The 12,680-nt window shown below is 41.6% G+C and overlaps 1 protein-coding gene across 4 annotated transcripts in view; it reads left to right on the forward strand.

Annotated features, from left to right (window-relative positions):
* Nucleotides 1-12,680, forward strand: part of LOC115140166 (phosphatidylinositol 4-phosphate 5-kinase type-1 beta-like) — an 86,386-nt gene that overhangs the window by 42,493 nt on the left and 31,213 nt on the right. For all 4 annotated transcript variants that reach the window (XM_029678337.2, XM_029678339.2, XM_029678336.2 and 1 more), the window contains 3 exons: nt 1,989-2,057; nt 3,026-3,156; nt 8,786-8,903. In XM_029678337.2, the coding sequence (XP_029534197.1) occupies nt 1,989-2,057; nt 3,026-3,156; nt 8,786-8,903 (318 nt within the window). The remainder of the gene's footprint in view (nt 1-1,988; nt 2,058-3,025; nt 3,157-8,785; nt 8,904-12,680) is intronic.

A 12,680-nucleotide genomic window follows, 5' to 3' on the forward strand; every position in this document is an offset into this window, starting at 1 on the left:
ATATTGAAGCAACATCTCATGACATCAGTCAGGAAGTAGGTCGCAAATGGGTCTTCCAAATGGACAATAACCCCAAGCAGACTTCCAAATGGACAATGACCACAAGCATACTTCCAAATGGACAATGACCCCAAGCAGACTTCCAAATGGACAATGACCCCAAGCAGACTTCCAAATGGACAATGACCCCAAGCATACTTCCAAATGGACAATGACCCCAAGCAGACTTCCAAATGGACAATGACCCCAAGCATACTTCCAAATGGACAATGACCCCAAGCACACTTCCAAATGGACAATGACCCCAAGCATACTTCCAAATGGACAATGACCCCAAGCACACTTCCAAATGGACAATGACCCCAAGCACACTTCCAAATGGACAATGACCCCAAGCACACTTCCAAATGGACAATGACCCCAAGCACACTTCCAAATGGACAATGACCCCAAGCACACTTCCAAATGGACAATGACCCCAAGCACACTTCCAAATGGACAATGACCCCAAGCACACTTCCAAATGGACAATGACCCCAAGCACACTTCCAAATGGACAATGACCCCAAGCAGACTTCCAAATGGACAATGACCCCAAGCAGACTTCCAAATGGACAATGACCCCAAGCAGACAACAAAGTCAAGGAATCGGAGGGGCCATCACAAAGCCCTGAACTCAGTCCTATAGAAAATGTGTAGGCAGAGCTGAAAAAGCAGAGCTGAAAAAGCGTGTGCGAGCAAGGAGGCCTACAAACCAGACTCCGTTACACCAACTCTGTCAGTATCAATGGGCCAAAATTCACCCAATGTTACGCCCTGACCATAGAGAGCCTTTTTATTCTCTATTTTGGTTAGGTCGGGGTGTGACTAGGGTGGGTAATCTAGGTTGTTTTATTTATATGTTGGCCTGGTATGGTTCCCAATCAGAGGCAGCTGTTTAGCATTGTCTCTGATTGGGGATCATATTTAGGCAGCCATTTTCCCCACTGTTTTTTTGTGGGATCCTGTTTATGTGTAGTTGCCTGTGAGCACTCCATAGCTTCACGTTTCGTTTGCTTTTTTTCAATTGTTTTGTGCGTTTCACGAAAAAAAAAGATGTGGAACCCATATCACGCTACGCTTTGGTTCGAATGTTATTTCGACGATCGTGACACCCAACTTATTGTGGGAAGCTTGTGGAAAGCTACCCTAAACGTTTGACCCAAGTTAAACAATGAAAAGGCAATGCTACCAAATACTAATTGAGTGTATGTAAACTTCTGACCCACTGGGAATGTGATGAAAGCTGAAATAAATGATTCTCTCTCTCTACTATTATTCTGACATTTCACATTCTTAAAATAAAGTGGTGATCCTAACTGACCTAAAACAGGGAATTCTTACTAAGATTAAATGTCAGGAATTGAGAAAAACTGAGTATAAATGGATTTGGCTAAGGTGTATGTAAACTTCCAACTGTATTTACTTCAAAAGTAGCTACTTATATTATTTTTTTATTTTTTGAAAAACTTGAAATAAATAGTTTTGACGGTATTGAAAAACCATCCCGTGGCTATTTACAAATACCCCCGTATATAGGGTATACCGCCCAAGCCTAGTAAACAATTGCTCAACTCTTCACTATATGCTTTTTGAACCCGGCACCCGACGACATTTTGTCACTACAAACGTTTGAGTTTAGCCAATTTCTCCTTAGATTAAAAAAGCGTACGTCATCAATCTACATGGTTCTATTAGTCAAAGTAAAACTTGAAGGCCTCTGTGTTCATCTAGTCTGGATTGAGAAAAAAAGGTTGTAGAAAAAACTGTCTTTGTGAGCTGTGTCTTGAGTTAACATTATGCAATAATCCAAGATGAATTTATTCCTACTCAGTCAGTGTGAATTGACTGTATTCCTGTACCACTGACTTAGCAGCTGAAAATACTGTTTATTTCATACTAATCTTGTGACCAGTGAGTTTCTTCATCTTCTGCTCTCCTCTCATCAGATGTCAATGACCACAGAAAATGGAGTGGGAGGGTATCGGAACACAAGCGGAGAGAAAACATACAAGAAGGTAAAGTTTCGTCCCACCACACTTCCTCACTGCTCTCTCTGGTAGGATTTGTTTGGCCTTTTATGAGAACCATGAAGGGAGGTTTCACAGTGAATGTTGTTTGAATGAATTCCCATTCATCGCTAGGATGAAGTCCAAGAAGCTTTCACTTTTGAAGTCCCTTTAATGTCCTGCTTCTACACAGTTGGTACATGATGTTCTGACCTTTCAGAAGTAGCATGCCTGGGAAGCTCACAGTCCATTTGCTGCTTTACTGTATTTTCATTTGGATTAGACATCAAGGGCTTATTGCAAAAAGTGCAGGCTATTTGAAACATCTAGGTAATTCATTTGAGATTTTCAGAACTATTGAAGCTACAGTGGGGCAAAAAAGTATTTATAATACTTATTTTCCACCATAATTTGCAAATAAATTCATAAAAAATCCTACAATGTGATTTTCTGGATTTTTTTCCCTCATTTTGTCTGTCATAGTTGAAGTGTACCTATGATTAAAATTACAGGCTTCTCTCGTATTTTTAAGTGGGAGAACTTGCACAATTGGTGTCTGACTAAATAATACTTTTTTGCCCCACTGTATGTAACAGTGTAATTGGTAAAAATAACCAGCCATCTTGGCATCAGCTGGCTTTCAATGTCATTACTGTAACGTGCTTGTTTCAGAGAATCTGACATTGTTTTCTGACTGTATTGTATATTCCTGAACGCCCATCTTACATTTGCCTCCTTTACAAGACATGCCTCTAAAAGAGTTCTCAGTACAGTATCTCTAGGGAATTTTGCCCTTCTTGCCCTTTGGAGTTTATGCCTAGTTTGCTTTCCTTTTTAGCACTGTGAAAAAAATATTTGTAAAAAGCACCATACAAATGAACATGTAATTGATAAATGTATTGGTTGATTGCTTGATTGATTTGTTGATTGGTTGATTTATGTGTTGATTGGTGTGTTTGGTTGTCTCTCACCCTCAGACCACGTCGTCGGCCCTGAAGGGGGCCATCCAGTTGGGCATCGGCTACACGGTGGGAAACTTGACCTCCAAACCTGACAGAGATGTTCTCATGCAGGACTTCTACGTTGTGGAGAGTGTCTTCCTGCCCAGGTGAGGAGCAGGGACATTACTGATGATTATAGTGATGCTACAGATGTAGAATCTTAATTTGATCACCTTGTTGCAGGAGAACTTCACTGCAATGCAGGAAATATAAAACTAGAAGTGTATTTGAGGTTTTAAAAGGCTTCTGAAGTTTATAAATTCCACTTTGTTTGAAGATGTAATCCGGAGGCAGGTTTTCTATACAACAGCCTTCTGTGTGTTCTCTTTTCGACCCCCTCCGCGTATATGGAATCAAACGCAGAAATTGTATCATTCTCCTATCATACTCTGCTTCCACCGGGCATTCCACTGGTTTCAAAACTCGGTCCTCCAGAAAGTGGAGAGCATTAGCAACTCTTTTGCAGTTGTGATATCTTTCCAAAAAGCTGTCTTAGAAAGTATTACCTACACACACTGAGCAGCTCTTCTTATAGACAGAAGCATGCTACATAGCAGACCAATCCGAACTCATCTCTCAGCATGTCCAGCCCATCCATTATCTCAGCCAATCATGGCTAGCGGGAAGGTTCCTGTCTTTCTGTGGCTAAACCAACTTGGCTCATAATTAAAATGTTGTATTCATATTTACAGATGGCATACAAGTTTGTTATTAAGGCACATGAAAGTTCACATGTTCCAGAAGGCATTTCTGCCAAAAAACTTGTGAAGTAGTGACACGCGACACAATCCTAGTTTCCAGAAACGAGTCACATATATTGTATTTACGTACGCTTTCACACCAAAACATGCTTTACATCCTGAGTAGATGAACCATAATGATAGGTCCATTAGAAACACTACAACCTATTTGTGGGTGCTGCTGTGAAGTGACTCATTGCCTTTCTGTAGTGAGCCTGTGAATGAAAAGAGGAACTTAGGTTGAGCTCAATCTGTCTGCTAGCAGAAATAGGATAGCTTCATGTCTGGATCACTTCATGAGACAAGAGGGAGGAGGCGTTCTCCTTAAACAGTATTGATGCACGGAGAGAGATGGATTCCCAGGGTTCATATCCCAAAGAATAGAAAAAGGCATCTATCATTTAACATGAGAATGAATCAGCTAGTTGAAGTCCTGGTGTGCGAACCCAGTCTCTCTAGTGGATTGAATACCCAATACCCTGGGAATCCACATACTGTGTCTCTTAATGCCAGAGTGCAAAATGTACTGCGTGCTGTGCTTGGGCCATACAATCCTCTATCTTAATAATTACATCATCAGCTTAAAGAAACACATTATCTAACCCAGCACACACCTAGGAAATCTCACGCATGAACATGTACACACACACACATGCATCCAAACACACGCAAGCACACAAACGCGCACAAACACACACACACAGCATGTAAGAGATGATATCATTAGTGCCATCAGACCACGTCACTGTTTGAATAAGCTTCTCGTTTATGTCTCACACATTTTGCTCAAAATCTAGAGCAGGGGTGTCAAACTCATTTTGCCTGGGGGCCACATTTGGTCTTCCATGAGGTCTGGAGTGCCACACTGAAAATGTGTCATTATTTAATCTCTGTCAAAATGTGCATAGAAATAGTCCTCTATCCATCGTTCTTGGAATTTTAGATGCTCCCGGACTGTATAGCTTTCATTTCGGTGATTATTAGCGAGCTTGACACAGTCAAGATAAAGTATACTGATTTTGTTTACCCCTCCCCCAAAAATATTTTTTATGATGTATTTTTACTCAAACGGCCCGCGGGCCATATGTTTGACACTCCTGATCTAGAGAATCTGTTCCTGAACAAAATGATCAAAAAATTCAACAAACCCCTTCCCAAATGAAAAACAGTAAATCAACAAAGAATTTCAACCTCTTGATTGACTAGCCTCTTTCCTTTCCACGCCTTGCGGAGACTTGGACTAGGAAATGCTTTCTGTGTGTCACTTTCCAAATGGCACATCAGGACATGCAAATTTTGTCCTTCAATATAAACTATATTCAAACAAGCTGTCAGTTTATACTCACAGACTGGGTTTCACCATCATTATGCTAATTTCAATATACACTGAGTATACCAAATATTAGGAACACTTTCCTAAAATTTAGTTTCACCCCATGTTGACTCCAATGCTTCCGACAGTTGTGTCAAGTTGGCTGGATGTCCTTTGGGTGGTGGACCATTCTTGATACAAACAGGAAACTGTTGAGTGTGAAAAATGCAGCAGCGTTGCAGTTCTTGACAATCTTCTGCACCTGGCACCTACTACCATACCCTGTTCAAAGATACTTAAATATTTTGTCTTGTCCATTCACCCTCTGAATGGCACCCATCTACACAATCTGTGACGAGGCTTAAAAATCCTTCTTTAATCTGTCTCCTCCCCTTCATCTACACTGATTGAAGTGGATTTAACAAGTGACATCAATAAGGGATCATAGCTTTCACCTGGATTCACCTGGTCAGTCTATATTATGGAAAGAGCAGGTGTCCTTAATGTTTTGTATACTCCGTGTATGTACTGCAGGGTAACGTAAATGACTCTACTTGACCCAGGTGCAATAGCAACCCCAGAATGTTGAAATGAACGAGTTTTGACAAACATACAGAGAGCGTGTAATATGTTGTAATTTTGTCTTCATGGGCATCTTTTGACTGAGAGGGCAGGTGACAATAGCAACACTGGAGAGGCCATGTGTTTTAACCCACGCTAGAAGAGACAACAGACTCTCCAGGGAGGAAAAACAAACAGAACCAGTGGAGGAAGGTTAAGCCATGATGTGACTACAGGCAACGTAACTACATGCATACAGTAACAGAACAGCCCTAGTTATCTGTTGAATCGATCTCTTTCTCTCTTTCCCTCCCCCTCTATCGCTCTCTCTCCACTGAGAGATACATGACTGAGTGAGCGACAGAGAGCGCTCAGAGGTGGTCCTCCTCCACTTCCCTCATCTCCAGGGGTTCCCTTCACTCTACTTGTTTTATTTCATTTTTATTTAACTAGGCAAGTCAGTTACGAACAAATTATTATTTACAATGATGGCCTACCCCATCCAAACCCTAACCCGGACGACGTTGGGCCAATTATGCGCCGCCCTATGGGACTCCCAATCACGGCCTGTTGTGATACAGCCTGGAATCGAACCAGTGTCTGTAGTGATGCCTCTAGCACTGAGATGCAGTGCCTTAGACTGCTGCGCCACTTGGGAGCCCCAGGCTGGTTTTGGATGCCTGTATTTCTCAGACATTTTCTGACTCTCACATTGTTTATCTGGTGTAACTTGTCTAGTCGTATTTTCTCTAAAAGTACGCTATGAAAGACACTGTCATAGCTGTGTGCAGTTCTCCTTAGTCTAAATGGTTCTAATATGAGGCCTTGCACTCACAGCAGGCAGCACATGGCTGTGTGCAGTTCTCCTTAGTCTAAATGGTTCTAATATGAGGCCTTGCACTCACAGCAGGCAGCACATGGCTGTGTGCAGTTCTCCTTAGTCTAAATGGTTCTAATATGAGGCCTTGCACTCACAGCAGGCAGCACATGGCTCTGTGCAGTTCTCCTTAGTCTAAATGGTTCTAATATGAGGTCTTGCACTCACAGCAGGCAGCACATGGCTCTGTGCAGTTCTCCTTAGTCTAAATGGTTCTAATATGAGGCCTTGCACTCACAGCAGGCAGCACATGGATGTGTGCAGTTCTCCTTAGTCTAAATGGTTCTAATATGAGGCCTTGCACTCACAGCAGGCAGCACATAGCTGTGTGCAGTTCTCCTTAGTCTAAATGGTTCTACTATGAGGCCTTGCACTCACAGCAGGCAGCACATAGCTGTGTGCAGTTATCCTTAGTCTAAATGGTTCTAATATGAGGCCTTGCACTCACAGCAGGCAGCACATGGCTGTGTGCAGTTCTCCTTAGTCTAAATGGTTCTAATATGAGGCCTTGCACTCACAGCAGGCAGCACATGGCTCTGTGCAGCTGGAGGTAATTCTCCTTGCTGCCCACACACACTACATGAGCAGTGTGATTTCATTCAGGAGGAGGCTGATAATCACAACTATTGTGTTACACAGCAGAGCCAGGTTGTAGCTTATCCTTTATCTTGGCCAGGTCGCAGTTGTAAATGAGAACTTGTTCTCAACTAGCCTACCTGGTTAAATAAAGGTTAAATTAAAAAAATATTTTGAAAAATCCTGTTGCTGAGTGAAAGCACTGCGGTACGGCTCAACATCTTAGCCGAGTCCAAAAACATGGTTTCAAAAGCAGCTTGGCATTGAGATTCTCTGGAAAACACAGCCTTGTTAACCCACTGTTAATGGATTTAGGGGAGTTGTTATTCTCTAAAAGATTTCTAGGAGCATCTGGAGCTAAGCTAATCACCCAGCAGACCCCCAGTGTTCTGTTCCACCTGGCACAGCTACAGGCTCATGTTAAACTGGGTCAGTCTTTATGTGAGCCATGCCAGTATCTCATATAGTAGAGAGAGGAAGAAAGGAAAACAGAAATGTTTCTTATGTAGTCTCTCTCTTTCATTGGACACAGAGCTCATATCATCATAGTGCTAGTCTATTGTATTGTGTTGTATTGTGTTGTAAGGTGTTGTGTTGTAAGGTGTTGTAAGGTGTTGTATTGTGTTTTATGGTGTGGTGTTGTATTGTGTTTTATGGTGTGGTATTGTATTGTGTTTTATGGTGTGGTGTTGTAAGGTGTTTCGTGGTGTTGTAAGGTGTTTTATGGTGCTGTAAGGTGTTATGGTGTGGTATTGTGTTGTGTGGTGTGTTGCAAGGTGTTGTTTTGTTGTGTGGTGTTGTTGTGTGGTGTTTTATTGTGTTGTGTGTTGTACAGTGTTTTATGGTGTTGTAATGTGTTTTATGGTGTGGTATTGTGTTTTATGGTTTTGTAAGATGGTGTTGTAATGTGTTTTATGGTATTGTATTGTGTTGTAAGATGGTGTGGTGTTGTATTGTGTTGTAAGGTGTTTTATGGTGTGGTATTGTGTTGTATGGTGTGATGTTGTGTTGTACAGTGTTTTATGGTGTTGTAATGTGTTTTATGGTGTTGTAATGTGTTTTATGGTGTTGTATTGTGTTTTATGGTGTTGTATTGTGTTTTATGGTGTTGTAATGTGTTGTATTGGGTTTTATGGTGTTGTATTGGGTTTTATGGTGTGGTGTTGTGTTGTGTGGTGTTGTAAGGTGGTATTGTGTGGTTTTGTGTTGTGAGGTGTTATATGGTGTTGTAAGGTGTTGTATGAGTATTGTTTAGGGTAATCAGAGCTGTTCTCGCTCTCCAGGCTCTGACCTCTAAACAGGGCTGTGTGCCACTGGAATACCAGTTCATCTGGCTTGCCATCATGGGTTACTGTATTAATGTCAATACACACAGAGTTGTGTTGCGTTACTTCATGCCACGCTGAATGGAACTGACTGGGCTGAATGCTCTGACATGAAGATTGTGTTCTAGTTATAGCCCCCCCCCCCCCATTTTTGCTGAGACTGTGTGATATTTGTTTGCAAAATATCAGTCTAGATCAGTAATAGTGATAGTTTTCTACATTTGTGAACTGATCAGCTGAGATTTCTTTGTAAGCCTTTGTCCAAACTTACTTGCTTGTGTTTGTGAGGATATTCTAACTAACTGTTCTGTGTCTATGTTGTCTGGTTGGTCTTGTTTCCATCAGTGAAGGGAGCAACCTGACACCGGCGCACCACTACCCAGACTTCCGCTTCAAAACCTACGCCCCGCTGGCCTTCCGCTACTTCCGAGAGCTCTTCGGGATCAAACCAGATGACTACCTGGTAGGTCTAAACACTGCACCTGATCGAGACACATCCCATAGGTTAGAGTTCATCCTACCTATCATGTACAGTAGCTTTCTACAATAAATTCATTGGGATCAGTGGTGACTAGAGTGTATTTTACATGTATACATTTGAGTAATTTATCAGACACTTTTATCCAGAGCGACTTACCGGAGCAATTACAGTTAAGTGCCTTGCTCAAGGGCACATGAACAGATTTTTTTTCACCTAGTCAGCTCGGGGATTCGAACCAGCGACCTGTTGAGCTTGTGATGAAATTTCATACATGTGCTTTTCTTATAACTCATTTATGTGTTCTATTCATGTGCTATTCTATAAACCAATTTCTGTGTTCATGCAAGTGGCTGACTTTAACGAATCCTCACTATCAGCAGCTGTAATTTATCAGCACGCCCAGACCTTGTTTTGAGAACGAAATATATCTCCGTTTCAAGGTCTCAGCTGAGAGAGAAGAAGCCTTGTGAGGTGTTGGTCTGTCACATGTTATGAACTAGTATTGGTCAGTGATATTGTAAAGTGGCTGTTCCACTGGATGTCATAAGGTGAAAGCACCAATTTGTAAGTCGCTCTGGATAAGAGCGTCTGCTAAATGACTTAAATGTAAATGTAAATGATATGAATGAAACAAAATGGTAATGATGAATTAATTGTGCTAAATCATACAGATATAACTTGTCTGTGTATAGCCGTATATAAGACAACTGCTGGGACTGCCCCAGCAGAGCTCCTGACAGACATTTACTATGGTGCATTAAGTTGGTTGGAATCTCTCCAGCGCGCTGACAAATAAAGAATGATTCAATTAAGATTGACTTTGAGTGTCCCTGTGTAAGAAGTTCCACATCAAGCTCTTAACCGCTAGTCTACCTGCCACCCTGTGAGAGCAGTGGTTTTACCCTGTTCTACGTGTCCAGCTGTGGTGCTGGGTGTAAGATAATGGTCATGCTAATTGAGCATGCTCTCATTATGACGGGTTTAATTGTATCCCCTGCACATTGAAATTAAATGAGGCTGTAATTTCCCAGAGGGTGTGCGTGTATCAGGAGTTAACCCCGTGCTGACCGATCCAACTCAGGAGGCATGTCAGAGAGAGAGGCCCTTCAGGTCAAAGTCATTACCACTCTCTAGTATTCTGCTGTCATTATCACTGGAATAGGTGGCGCAGAGGATAATACACCATAGAGTTTCAATATGCAGCACTACCATGCAGTATATATACTACCATACAATATATCATACTGTATGCAGGAGCAGGCCCAGCTATTCACTGCACGATCTGTTATCTATATATTATTCCACTCACACATGACTTATCATTTGAAATGATTTTCTACCATTTATTTCTATTATGCCCATAGCTTGAGGTTTTGGATGAACACTCTTTACGTCAAGGCTGTTGCAGCCAGCCTCACCACAGCTCTTATGAATGCCTTGCCATGCTCTGCATTTATGATCTGTAATCATTGCAGACAAAAGGCTACACGACAGGCAAAGAAAGAGTGAAAGCCAGAGAGGGGCAGATTGGAAGTGGGAGAGAGAATGAAGGGTGACGCAAACACGGTCTTAATGTGTGTCCTTGTATTGATTATGCATTTATTCAGAGACCGGAGCAACAAATCAGCTTAATTAAGACACACACACACACACACACTACCCCCCAGGCTCCTGAATGCAAATGCAGATAAATTGCGGATGTGTTTGTGCTGTGGGCTCAACGTGATTGCAGACTGCCATCAGTCTGTGGAGAACCCCATGCCTTCTCTCTCTCTCTCTCTCTCTCTCTCTCTCTCTCTCTCTCTCTCTCTCTCTCTCAGAATACACAGTGCTGTTTCCCTTTTACTGCACTTATCATTAAAAGTTAGTGTTTAATGGACACAGCACTACTGCCTTTCCTCACTGACTTCCCCTATTCCTTTGATTTCCACATAGAAGGGGTTCTGTTAGACTAAGGCTTTTCTGTTCATATGGAAAACAACACAAAATATGTTCTTGGAACGGTTGTTGTATGTGGGCTCTATTGCCAGAGGCTCATCTCATGTAAACTAAACTGGAAATGTTCTTGTGTGTACAGACATGGGCTTTGTTTGTGAAGGTACAACTGATAAACACACACACATGCTAGTGGAAACAATACATTCACCCGTGCCCTGAGGCTTATTACTGGCCTTACGTGGGGGTGTTTGTGTGTGAGGGTGTGTGTGTGTGTGTGTGTGTGAAGTAGGGGGGTGTGTGTGTGTGAAGTAGGGGGGTGTGTGTGTGAAGTAGGGGGGTGTGTGTGTGTGAAGTAGGGGGTGTGTGTGTGAAGTAGGGGGGGGTGTGTGTGTGTGTGAAGTAGGGGTGTGTGTGTGGGTGTGAAGTAGGGTGTGTGTGTGTGTGTGTGTGAAGAAGGGGTGTGTGTGTGTGTGTGAAGAAGGGGTGTGTGTGTGGGTGTAAAGTAGGGGGTGTGTGGATGTAAAGTAGGGGTGTGTGTGGATGTGAAGTAGGGGGTGTGTGTGTGTGTGTGTGTGTGTGTGTGTGTGAAGAAGGGGGTGTGTGTGTGAAGTAGGGGTGTGGGTGTGAAGTAGGGGGTGTGTGTGTGTGAAGAAGGGGGGTGTGTGTGTGAGGTAAGGGGGAGGGTGTGTGTGCGTGGGTGAGTGTTAATGAAATACCGTGCTAGAAAAGCCACGCAAGCATCTTTGAATGAATGAAACAGTATGTTTGCGTTCCAGACCACACCAATTGGAATACAACTTGTTATTTTTTTAACCACACAATAAACAACGGACGGTGTGTTAGGTATTTGTCCATGGTATAAGTTGTGTTTTGTAAATCAGGCGAGAACCTTGTTTTCGTGAGGATGTTTCCCAGGATTAGGCAGCTCGTTCAATGACCACAGGACTTAATTGAGGCAGCACAAACAGATCTGTGACTAGGTTATGGTTGTACAGGCATACTGTACCTCACCAGTTATGGTGTGTTGTTGTTTTTACAGACATATTAAACCAGTTATGTTGTGTTGTTGTTTTTACAGACATATTAAACCAGTTATGTTGTGTTGTTGTTTTTACAGGCATATTAAACCACTTATGTTGTGTTGTTGTTTTTACAGACATATTAAACCAGTTATGTTGTGTGTTGTTTTTACAGACATATTAAACCAGTTGTGTTGTTTTTACAGACATATTAAACCAGTTATGTTGTGTTGGTGTTTTTACAGACATATTAAACCAGATGTTGTGTTGTTGGTTTTACAGGCATATTAAACCAGTTGTTGTTTTTACAGGCATATTAAACCAGTTATGTTGTGTTGTTGGTTTTACAGGCATGTTAAACCAGTTATGTTTTGTTGTTGTTTTTACAGACATATTAAACCAGTTATGTTGTGTTGTTGGTTTTACAGACATATTAAACCAGTTATGTTTTGTTGTTGTTTTTACAGACATATTAAACCAGTTATGTTGTGTTGTTGTTTTTACAGGCATATTAAACCAGTTGTGTTGTTTTTACAGACATATTAAACCAGATGTTGTGTTGTTGGTTTTTTACAGGCATATTAAACCAGTTATGTTTTGTTGTTGTTTTTACAGACATATTAAACCAGTTATGTTGTGTTGTTGGTTTTACAGGCATATTAAACCAGTTGTTGTTTTTACAGGCATATTAAACCAGTTATGTTGTGTGTTGTTTTTACAGGCATATTAAACCAGTTATGTTGTGTTGGTGTTTTTACAGACATATTAAACCAGTTATGGTGTGTTGTTGGTTTTACAGACA

This window comes from Oncorhynchus nerka, linkage group LG13 (assembly GCF_034236695.1).
Source record: "Oncorhynchus nerka isolate Pitt River linkage group LG13, Oner_Uvic_2.0, whole genome shotgun sequence".
NCBI classification, from domain to species: Eukaryota; Metazoa; Chordata; class Actinopteri; order Salmoniformes; family Salmonidae; genus Oncorhynchus; species Oncorhynchus nerka.